At 42.0% G+C, this 12,426-nt stretch overlaps 1 protein-coding gene across 1 annotated transcript in view; it reads right to left on the bottom strand.

The window, feature by feature from the left end:
* Positions 1-806: 806 nt before the first annotated feature.
* Positions 807-12,426, bottom strand: part of SHISAL2A (shisa like 2A) — a 37,314-nt gene continuing 25,694 nt past the window's right edge. Inside the window, 1 exon segment of the mRNA XM_064281979.1 lies at positions 807-1,385. Coding sequence (XP_064138049.1) covers positions 1,135-1,385 — 251 coding nt within the window. The 3' untranslated portion in view covers positions 807-1,134.

The following is a 12,426-nucleotide window of genomic DNA, read 5'->3' as shown; positions in this document are numbered from 1 at the left end:
AAAGTCAGGATGAGAAGAACAGCTAGGAGACAGGAGTGGCAGTTGGCATCCTGCCCTAAGTTTCCCTTGCTATCAGCTTAAAAAAAAAACAATAATAGCTAACACGTTGTGCTTTCCATTTGCCAACACTGTTCTAAATACTTCACATGCAGTAAGTAATTTAATCCTCCCCCAAACCCTGTGAGGTGATACTACTATTATCCCTGCTTGTAGGAATGAGAGATCGTCACTAGGCTATATTGACAACTCCCATCTGTAATTAACAATAAAAGTCTTTGTAGCACGTTCATGTTTATGAAGAGAGTTCATATCCATCACCTCATTGAACACTTACAATAATCCAGTGAGGGAGGATCAGAGAGAGACTTTATTAAGGCCCACAGAGTCAGGAATTGGCCAAGTCTACACTCTGGAGTCTGTGCTTGGATCGCTAACCATTAATTCTCAGTCATTCATTCATTCACTCTTTTATCCATCTAAGAAACTGAATGATATAAACATGGCTGGCCCCTGTGCACACTGCATTCCCTCCCATTCCATTCCTCAGAGCAGGAGAGGCTCACTTCAGGAACGGGGTCACCACCTTCTAGGTCCTGATCATTTCCCCAAAGCCAAAAACCCCAAACCCATTGCCATTGAGTCCATTCTAACTGATGGTGACCCCATGTGTGCAGAGTAGAACTGCTCCATAGGGTTTTCAAGGCTATCGTCTTTTGGAAGCAGATTGCCAGGCCTTTGGGTGGGTTCCAGTGGCCAACCTTTTGGTGAGTAGTTGAGCACTTAACTGTTTGCACCACCCAGGGGTTCCAATAATCTTCCCAGGGGCTCTGAAACACACCTGCTTTGAAGCAAGGAGACCAGATTGTAATTCTCTGACACCTCCAGACTAAGTTAGCCTCCTCTGAGCCCCTCACAGGGCCCAGGCTTCTCTCTATGACAGCCTTGCTTGCATGGGGTCCCCAGTAAGTCAGGCAGAGCAGTATAGCTGAGTCCACAGCAGGACCTGGGCAGGTTTGCTGGGAAAAGCCCTAATTTACCTTGCTCTGCTCCAAAGCCCTTTTGATTATACCTTACCCCACCTTTCACCACACAGAGACTCTAAAAGAGGACGGTGTGGAGACATTTATTGAATGTTTATGGCGCTGGTCCATGTGAGTCTGAGGTGGGGACAGGGGCCTCCTCAGGACTTCCTGGAATGTCACTGGCGGTCACTGTGGCCATGAAGCAGTGCTGTAGGAGGTGCTTGGGATCCGGAGCCTACTCCTCATTGCAGTCCAGTGGTCGGTTCAGGAAAGGGTAATTTTGCCCAAGGGGGTGCATTCCTGTCACCTCCATGGCGATGCCTGCGTTCCCATCTTGGTGGTCAGGGTGTGCCTCCTCAGAGCCTGTAAAACAGCAAGCTGAAGACATGGGGCTTTCTCCTGCAGCCCCTTCCTCCCCCAGCAGGTTCACACACCCCAGCTAATTTCACAGAGTTCTTACCTTGTGCATTCATGACTTATCTGATACAATTTACTTGTTTTCTGCCCCACTACACCTTAAAATTTTTTGTCACTAAATCCCAAGAACACTTCTAAATCCTCATCTCACTTGACTTAGCAGGAGCATATGACAGAGTTGAGCATCCCTGCCTTATTGGATAAAAAAGTACATCAGGTGCTCAAGCCAGGAATTCGAGTCATCTCTCATACCTCCTCTCCTACACCTTCACAAAACCTAACACTTCACCAGGTCTTTGGTTTAGGGGTAAGCACATGACGTAAGGCAGTCCAGTCAGAGTAGAGCTCAGGCCTACCTCATCATCATCCACAAAATCTGCCTACTTCACTCCAGCCTCATGGCCACCGTCTTAGGTCTGACCTTCATCTTCTCCTGTCCAGACCCCAGGAACAGCCTCCTTTGGGGCCCCTTCCAACCCTTCCTGCATGCTGAGGTCAGAGAGATCTTTCTATGAACAAGCCAGTCTATATACTGTTCTTTCTCAAAAGCCTTCAGTGTCTTCTATTATCCGTGATCCTTGATGTGGCATTCAAGGCTCTTCATGAACTGGCCCCATCCCTTCTCTTCAGCTTCATCACTATCACTCTTCCCTCAGGAACTCTGTTTTTCCACACCAAAATTTTCACTGTTCCCAAGAAGACAAAAGATTCAATTAAAAAATGGGCAAAGAACATGAACACACAGTTCCACAAAGATATTTAGGCGGCTAACAAACACCTGAAGAGATGCTTGTAACTATTCGCCATTAAAAAAAAAAAACCAGATCAGCGCCTGATCTCTAAAATCTACATGATACTGCAAAAACTCAACTGCAAAAAGACAAATAACCCAATTAAAAAATGGGCAAAAGATATGAATAGACACTTCACTAAAGGAGACATTTAGGTAGCTAACAGATACATGAGGAAATGTACACGATCATTAGCCATTAGAGAAGTGCAGATCAAAACTACAATGAGATTTCATCTCACTCCAACAAGGCTGGCATTAATCCAAAAAGCACAAAATAATAAATGTTGGAGAGGCTGTGGAGAGATTGGAACACTTATACATGGCTGGTGGGAATGTGAAATAGTACAACCACTCTGGAAATCGATTTGGCGTTTCCTTAAAAAGCTAGAAATAGAACTACCATACGATCCAGCAATCCCACTCCTTGGAATGTATCCTAGAGAAATAAGAGCCTTTACACGAACAGATATATGCACACCCATGTTTACTGCAGCACTGTTTACAATAGCAAAAAGATGGAAGCAACCAAGGTGCCCATCAACAGATGAATTGATAAATAAATTATGGTATATTCACACAATGGAATACTACGCATCGATACAGAACAGTGAGGAATCTGGAAGACATTATGTTGAGTGAAATTAGTCAGTTGCAAAAGGACAAATATTGTATAAGACCACTATTATAAGAACTTGAGAAATAGTTTGAGAAGAAAACGTTCTTTTGTGGTTACGAGACGGGGAAGGGAGGGAGGGTGGGAGAGGGGTATTCACTAGTTAGATAGTGGATAAGAACTACTTTAGGTGAAGGGAAAGACAGGACACAATACAGGGGAGGTCAGCACAATTGGACTAAACCAAAAGCAAAGAAGTTTCCTGAATAAACTGAATGCTTCTAAGGCCAGCATAGCAGGGGCAGGGGTCTGGGGACCATGGTTTCAGGGGACATCTAAGTCAATTGGCATAATAAAATCTATTAAGAAGACATTCTGCATCCCACTTTGAAGAGTGGTGTCTGAGGTCTTCAACGCTAGCAAGCAGCCATCTAAGATGCATCAACTGGTCTCGATCCACCTGGATCAAAAGAGAATGGAGGACACCAAGGACACAAGGCGATTACGAGCCCAAGAGACAGAAAGGGCCACATGAACCAGAGTATACATCATCCTGAGACCAGAAGAAGTAGATGGTGCCCGGCTACAACCAATGACTGCCCTGACAGGGAACACCACGTAGAACCCCTGAGGGAGCAGGAGAGCAGTGGGATGCAGACCCGAAATTCTCATAACACCAGACTTAATGGTCTGACTGAGACTAGAAGGACCCTGGTGGTCATGACCCCAGACCTTCTGTTGGCCCAGGACAGGAACCAATCCTGAAGCCAACTCTTAGACATGGATTGGGCTGGACAATGGGCTGGAGAGGGATGCTGGTGAGGAGTGAGCTTCTTGGATCAGGTGGACACTTGAGACTATGTTGGCATCTCCTGCCTGGATGGGAGATGAGAGGGTAGAGGGGGTTAGAAGCTGGTGAAATGGACACGAAAAGAGAGAGTGGAGGGAGAGAGCCAGCTGTCTCACTAGGGGGAGAGTAATTGGGAGTGTGTAGCAAGGTGTATATGGGTTTTTGTGTGAGAGACTGACTTGATTTGTAAACTTTCACTTAAAGCAGGATAAAAATTATATTAAAAAAAAAAACAACAACCAAACCAGACCCACTGCCGCCGAGTCAATTCCGACTCATAGCAACCCTATAGGACAGAGTAGAACTTCCCCATAGGGTTTCCAAGGGGCCCCTGGAAACCAGGGTTAGCAGCTGAATGCTTAACCACTATGTCACTAGGGTATCCCATTACCCATTAGCCATTAGAGAGATGCAAATCAAAACTACAATGAGATACTATCTGACCCCAGCAAGAATGGCACTGATCAAAAAACAACAAATGCTGGTGGGGTTGTAGGGAGATTGGAATTCTTATACACTGCTGGTGGGAATGTAAAAATAGTACAACCACTATGGAAAATGTTATGGCACTTCCTTAAAAAGCTGGAAATAGAAATACCATACGATCCAGCAATCCCACCCCTAGGAATATATCCTAGGGAAATAAGAGACATGATACGGATAGACATATGCGCACCCATGTTCATTCCAGCATTATTCACCATAGCAAAAAAGATGGAAACAGCCTAAATGCCCATCAACAGATGAATGGATAAACAAACTGTAGTACATAACACACAATGGAATACCATGCAATGATAAAAAATAATGATGAATCTGTGAAACATCTCACAACATGGATGAATCTGGAGGGCCTTATGCTTGCTGAGTGAAATAAGTCAACCAAAGGACAAATATTGTATGAGACCACTATTATAAAAGGTCAAGAAAAGATTTACACACAGAAAGAAACATTCTTTGATGGTTACCAGGGGTGGGAGAGGGAGGACGGGAAAACGCTAACTGGATAGTTGATACATGTTAACTTTGGTGAAGGGAAAGGCAATACAGAATAAGGGGGACATCAGCACAACGTGACCAAGGCAAGGGAAGACACTGAGAGGTATGCAAGAATAAAGGCAACTATGGTAAATAACATATATAATCCTGTAAGGTATAGGAGGGTAGATGGGAGTACACCACATATGTATTTGTATGTGCTGCATGTATATTCATATATATAATAGAGCACACATGGGCACAGTCATGGAAACTTCCTAGACATAACCAAATACCTCACTTTACTGGGCTTGAAGGCTGAGAACCATAATCTCGGGGGATGTCTAGGTCAATAGGTATAATGCAGTTCATAAAGATAATGTCCTGCATCCTACTTTGGTGAGTAGCATCTGGGGTCTTAAAAGCTTGTGGGCAACCATCTAAGATACAATTATTGGTCTCTGTCATGGATTGAATTGTGTCAACTTGGTTAGGCCATGATTCCCAGTATTGTGTGGTTGTTCTCCATTTTGTGACTGTAATTTTATGTTAAAGAGGATTAGGGTGGGATTGTAACATCCTTACCAGGTCACATCCCTGATCCAATATAAAGGGAGTTTCCCTTTATATCCCTTATCAAGAGATAAAAGGAAAGGGAAGTAAGCAGAGAGTTGGGGACCTCATACCACCAAGAAAGCAGTGCCAGGAGCACAGAGAGCGTGTCCTTTGGACCTGAGGTTCCTGCACTGAGGTGCTCCCAAACCAAGAGAAAACTGATGACAAGGACCTTCCTCCAGAGCTGTCAGACAGACAAAGCCTTCCCTTGGAGCCAGTGCCCTGAATTCGGACTTGTAGCCCACTGGACTATGAGTGAGTAAACTTCTCTTTGTTAAAGCCATCCACTTGTGGTATTTCTGTTATAGCAGCATTAGATGACTAAGACAGTCTCCTTCCATACAGAGCAAAGGAGAGTGAAGAAAACCAAAGACTCAAGGAAGCAATCAGTCCAAAGGACTAATGGACCACAGGAACTACAGCCTCCACTAGCCCGAGACCAGAAGAACTAGATGGTGCCCAACTACCGGTACTGACCTTTTTGACTAGGATCACAATAGAAGGCCCCTATTAGAGTGGGGAAAAAAATGTAGAACAAAACTCAAATACATAAAATAGACTAAACTTACTGGTTTGATAGAGACTGGAGGAACCCCCAAGATTATGGCCCTTACACACCCTTCTAACTTGGAACTAAAGCCATTCCCAGAGATAACCCTTCACCCAAAATAGGCCTATAAAATAAATAACACCCATAAAGAAAGTACTCCCTAGAACAATTATCGATATGAAACCAAAAGGGCAACATCTGCCCAAAAAGAAAGATGAGAAGGCAGGAAGTGCAGGAAAACCAGACAAATGGAAACGGGGAACTCAAGGTGGTAATGGAGAAAGTGCTGATACATCACAAGGATTGCAACCAACATCACAGAATAATTTGTATATAAATTATTGATTGGGAGACTCATATGCCCTGTTAACCTTCATGTAAAGCACAGTAAAATGTTCAAAAAAAATTTTACTGTTCCCCAAATGGGTACATTCCTTCACATCTCTGGGCCTTTCCTGATCTTTCTTCTTGGAATGACATTTTACACCTTCTTTGCATAGCAAACTCCTATAATTTAATATACATTGATGGAGAGTATTCAAGAAGAACGGTGCTTCTGAAACGAAGGGAAGAATGAATTTCAAGAAGGAAGTTGTATAGGACATTGGGGTTCGCACCCCAACATTCATTCCATCCCTTCTCACCTTGCATGGGATTGACCCCATCCCAGCTCTAGGAGTGAGGCAAGATTGATCTGAGCCAATCAGGTAATACCATTCCTCTGCTACATTGATGGGCAATCCCAGAAACCCAGTGCCGTTGAAATCAGTGCACAGTATTCCCTGGTCACAATAATTGGTTTAGGGGTGGGCACATGCCCTAAGATGGTCCAATCAGAGTAGAGCTCAGGCTTTTTTTTTCCCCCTTTCTGGTAGAAGGAATAGACAGCGCCCTCTTTCTCTTCTTGGCTAGATAGGGAAAAGAAAGCATATAGTTCCAGGGACTGCTGGCAGACAACTTACTACCATGAGAAAAGCCAGCCTGAAAAGAAACCCAACACAATATAGAGGGCGGAGCTGAGAGGACCTCAGAGAATAGAACTATAAGTCTGAGGGCATTGTGAATTTTATTCAAGCCATGCCTTAAGACCATCTTACTCCTGCACTTTTCACCTACTAAGCCAATACATTTCCTTGTTCGTTTGCTTTTATTTTTAACTTTTTATTTGGAAACAATTTAGTACTCAGAAGACATTACAAAAATAGTACAGAGAATTTCTGTGTACCTTTCACCTAGCTTTCCCCAGTGATAATGTCTTACATAGCCACAGTACACTTTCAAAACCAGGAAATTGACATTGATAGAATACTATTAACTAAACTACATATCTTATTCAATTTTACCAGTTTTTACATGCATCTTTAGGGATGGAGGTATATGTACTATGAAATTTTATCACATGTATAATTTTATACAAACGTTGCCACAGAACTGTTCCATCACCACAAAGAACTTACTCATGCCACCCCTTTATGGTCAGACCTTCCCCCTAACCTAATTTCTGGCAACCACTGATCTGTTCTCCATTTCTATAATTTTGTCATTTTGAGAGTGTTATGTAAATACAATTATACAGCATTATGACCTTTTGAGATTGGCAACATAATACCTTTAAGATCCATCGAAATCGTTGTGTGTATCAATAGTTCATTTCTTTTAATGGCTGCATAACATTCCGTTGTACGGATGCACCATTTGCATATTGAAGGACTTTTGGATTATTTTCAGTTTTTTCCAATACAAACAAAGCTGCCATGTACATTCATGTACAGGTTTTTGTGCCGACATATACTCCATTTCTCTAGGATAATTACCTGGGAGTGTGATTGTTGGTTTGTAAGGTAAATGTATGTTTAACTTTTACGAGAAACTCCTACACTGTTTTCCAGAGTGGCTGTACCATTTTACATTGCCACCAGCAAGGTATGAGATTCTGTTGTCCCACATTCTCATCAGCACTTGGTATTGTTAGTATTTTTTACTTTAGCATTCTGACAGCTGTGTATTGGGAGCTCAGTGAGGCTTTAATTTGCATTTCCTTAATGGCAATAATATTGAACATATTTTCATGTACTTACTTGCCATTCATATATCTTCTTTGGTGAAGTGTCAGTTCAAGTCTTTTGCCTATTTTCTAACGGTATTGTTTGTTCTTTGTCAGATATGTATTTTGTGAATATTTTCTTCCAGCCTGGGGCTTGTCTTTTCATCCTCTTAACAGAGTCTTTTGCTGCACAAAAATTTTGAATTTTGATGAAGATCCATCTATCAATTTTTTTCATTTGGGGTCATGTTTTTGGTTTTTTACCTAAGAACACTGCCTAACCACAGATCACAAACATTTTCTCCTACAAGTTTTTTTTATAGTTTATGGTTTACATTTAGATCTATGATTTATTTTGAATTAATTTTCATTTAAGGTTTGAGGTTTAGGGAAAGGTTTATTATTTGCCCAAGGAAGTCCAATTGTTTCAGCATCATTTATTGAAAAGTCTATTCTTTCTCCATTGAATTCCTCTGTACCTTTATAAAAAATATGATGGGCATACTTATGATGTGAGTCTGTTGCTGGGGTGTCTATCCTGATCTGGGTGTTTGTCCTGATTACTGTAGCTATATAAACCAAAAATGAAACCTGTTGTTGTCGAGTCGATTCTGACTCATGTTATACAAAATCAAGTAGTGTGATTTCCTCCAACTTTATACAGTTCAAAGTTCAATGTATATAGGAGCCCTGGTGGTGCAGTGGTTAAGAGTTTGGGTGCTAACCAAAAGGCTGGCAGTTTGAATCCACCAGCCGCTCCTTAGAAACCCTATGGGGCGGTTCTACTCTGTCCTATAGGGTCACTATGAGTCAGAATCAACGCAACTAGCTATTCTAGTTACTTTGTCTTTCCATATAAATTTTAGAATCAACTTGTCTGTACATACTAAAAAGCTGCTGTGATTTTGATAAGAATTTTGTTACATCTATAGATCAATACAGGAAAATTGACACCTTTACTATCTGAGTCTTCCAATCCATGAGCACGGTATACTTCTCCATTTATTTAGGTCTCTCTCTCTTTTTTTTTAATTTCCTTCACCAGGAAGCAATTTCTGAAAATTTCCTAATGTGTAATTTTCAGTATACAGATCCTGTACATGTTTTGTTAGATTTATGCCTAAGTATTTCTTTCTTTTTTTTTGGAACCACTGTAAATAGTACTGTGTTTTTAATTTTGATTTCTAACCATTCATTACTAGCACATATAAATGCTATTGCTGTTTGGCTCTGCCTTTATACACTGTGACCTTGCTGAACTCACTTATTAGTTCTAGAAGATTGTTTATTGGTTGGTTTTGTAGATTCCTTAGGATCTTTTGTTATTTTAACTTGTGTTTTAAGGCATCCAACTAGTACAGAGGAAGAGTTTAATCTTCTATTCAGTGCAAGAATCCCCTCAGCTGAATCCCATATTTAGTCTTTTTCTGATGACCCTAGAGGGATGGGGCACTCTTTACAAGAGTATTTCAGGTCACATTGTAGGAAAAGTATACCTTTATTGAATCAAAGTCTGCCTCCCTGTGGCTTCCTCCACTGATCCCAGCTCTGCTCTCTTGTTGCTCACAAAATGTCTGCTCCTTCTGCCCCAGGACACCCTTGCAGAAATTTGGGGCCCTAGCTGTGAGCTCTGAGTCTCCTCTGCTCCAGGCCAAACATCCCCAGCTCCTCAGCTGGCCCTCATATGACCTGGTTTCCAGACTTGACCTGGTCACCTGCCTCTGGTCACCTACTGGTTGATCAAAGTCCCTGTTAACGTATGGGAAAACCATTTGGCTTCCAGGAGCTTCAAGACCCAGGATTCAGTCTTCATTATGCTACTAAATCATTGTGTTAACTTGGGCTAACCCCTTTCCCTCTCTGAATCTCAGTTACCATTCTATAAAATGGGGTAGAATAGTAGGGCCGGCCTCGTTTTTCTATTTCTTCTCCCTTGAGCTTCATGTTTTAAAGGATTCAGTCAACATAATGTACTACATTTATTAAGTACTAATTTTTCCCTATTTTGTATTAATCAAAGAGCTCTGATCAGCAGGAGAGAGCCCCTGCTAATTACCACGCTGAGGTGATATTCTAGTTCAAAGCAAAGAAATTGATCCCAGTAAAACCTTTGAAATGTTGGAAATTGCTTGAGAATTACAAACTGCTATATTTGGGGCTCTCAGGTGACTCATGTTCTGGACCCCACTCAAAACTAGTAGTTTTTTGAGTTGCTTGATAAATAGGCTGGAGTAGCACACCCAAATGAGGGATATGTTACCTCCAAAATCCAAGGAGGCCCACCAGGCACTGTGCCTCCTTTTTAGTTGTGGGAGGGGCCAGATGCAATAACTTATCCTTCACTTTAGAAGGAATATCTCAACATTCGCCACACCACTGGATAACTAGAAATTTCACTGAGGTGGAAGGTCACTGAATTTTTGTGGAATTCATTTTCTACCCTCTAGCATGCAAATGTTTTACCAGTAAGTCCAGAGTCATTGACACTTCTTCCTTACTTGGTCCAGTCTGCATAATGTCACCAATGTAATGGACCAGTGTGACATCTTGTGGAAGGGAAAGATGATCAGGGTCCCTGCGGACTAAATTATCACATAGGGCTGGAGAGTTAATATACCCCTGAAGTAGGGCACTGAAGGTAGTATTGCTGGCCTTGCCAGCTGAAGGCAAACTGCTTCTGGTGGTCCTTCAAAACAGATATGGAGAAAAAGGTATTAGCCACATCAGTAGCTGCTTACCAGGTATAAGGAAATTTATTAATTTGCTCCAGCAATGAAATCACATCTGGAACAGCATCTGCAATTGGAGTCACTGGCTGGTTAAGTTTTTGATAATCCACCGTCATTCTCCAAGATCCACCAGTTTTTTACACAGGCCAAATAGGTGAGTTGAATGGGGATGTGGTGGGAATCAACACTCTTGCATTCTTCAAGTCCTTGATGGTGGCAGTAATCTCTGCAATCCCTCCAGGAATGTGGTATTGATTCTGGTTTATTATTTTTCAAGATAGGGGCAGTTCTAATGGCATCCGCTTGGCTTTTTCTATGATAATAACCTTACTCCACTTTTCAAGGATCCAATGTGGGAGTTCTGCAAATTGCTAAGTATATCTATTCCAATTATACATTCTGGAACTAGGTAAACCATTACAGAATAGGTTCAGGGACCCAGTGGACCTACTGTGAGATGAACCTGAGCTAAGACTCCATTAATAATCTGACCTCCATATGCCCCCACTCTGAATGGTGGCCATAGTGATGTTTTGGGTCTCCTGGAATTAGTATCAGTTCAGAGCTAGTATCCAGTAATCTCTGAAAAGTCTGATTATTTCTTTTTCCCCAATGAACAGTCACACTTGTAAAAGGCTCTACATACCCTTGAGGAAGGCTGGGAGAAAAATTAACAGTATAAATTTTTGGCAGTGTAGCAGGGTTCTTCCTCAAGGGAACCTGGCCTCCCTTTCATTCAAGGGTTGTGAGTCTGTAAACTGGCTCAAGTCTGGAAATTGATTGAGAGGCCATGACTCTATTCTGGTGATTCAAGTTAGACTGCTGTTCACTTGACCTAGAATTCGTCTGCTTGCACAGATCAAGTAAATATTTAGTAGACTTCCCATCCATTTCACTGTGACTAAATAGCTCAAGCCATAAGTCCACAAGAGTCAGACTATTCTGATTACTGCTTTGACTCTGTTGTCAATTATGGTAACCATGCCCAACTTGTCTTTGTCAATTGAGTGACACCACTTAGCCCCTTCCACCACAGGGTTCAATCAGCCCCATTGTAGTTAGGTGTCTTAATTCAGTTAGGGCAGTTTCCACTGTCAGATCTGACTTACATAAAATAGCAATCACGGAAGTCTTCAAGGATGCTGGGGCTCCCTTCACAAATTTGTTCCACACAGTGTGGTAAAAGACGTATCCTCTAGTCACTCTATGTGTGGGTCTATGGGTCTACCTTGATAAATCCGCTGTAACATGCCAATTTCCCCAAGCCTTTGGATACCTTCTTCTACAGTATAGCAAGGTAGGTCTGGTTACTTCAACTTGATTTAGTGTAGGCCACTGCATAATCCATGCTTCAGCTAATCGACCAAAGAAATTATTAGATCTTTTCCTAACCTCTTGAGCTGAAATACTGAATGAAGAATCTGTGCTTAGTGGGCCCATATCAATAAGCTCAGACTGTTCCACCTTTATGTTCCTTGTACCATTATCCCACACCCTTAACAGCCATTCCCACATACATTCCCCAGGTTTCTGTTTGTACATGTTAGAAAAGTCAAGCAGTACTTTTGGAGTGTATTATACCTCCTCCTGGGTCAAACTTTGTGCTTGACCTTTTGGGTCTTGCTGGGACTTAAGCCTAGTTATAGGTCTAGAAGCAAAAACGGGTAGTGGGGATGTGTTCTAAGAACATTCAGCAAAGTTTTAGAAGGCATCTGCCTCACTCAATGCCCCAGGCACTGACTCAGATGCCTCCCCAGGCAATGACTCAGACTCTATTCCAGGTGATAGACAAAAGCTCTTCAGACACAGCTGGTT

This window comes from Loxodonta africana, chromosome 3 (assembly GCF_030014295.1).
Source record: "Loxodonta africana isolate mLoxAfr1 chromosome 3, mLoxAfr1.hap2, whole genome shotgun sequence".
Taxonomy (NCBI): Eukaryota; Metazoa; Chordata; class Mammalia; order Proboscidea; family Elephantidae; genus Loxodonta; species Loxodonta africana.
This window is presented reverse-complemented; position numbering and strand designations above follow the sequence as displayed.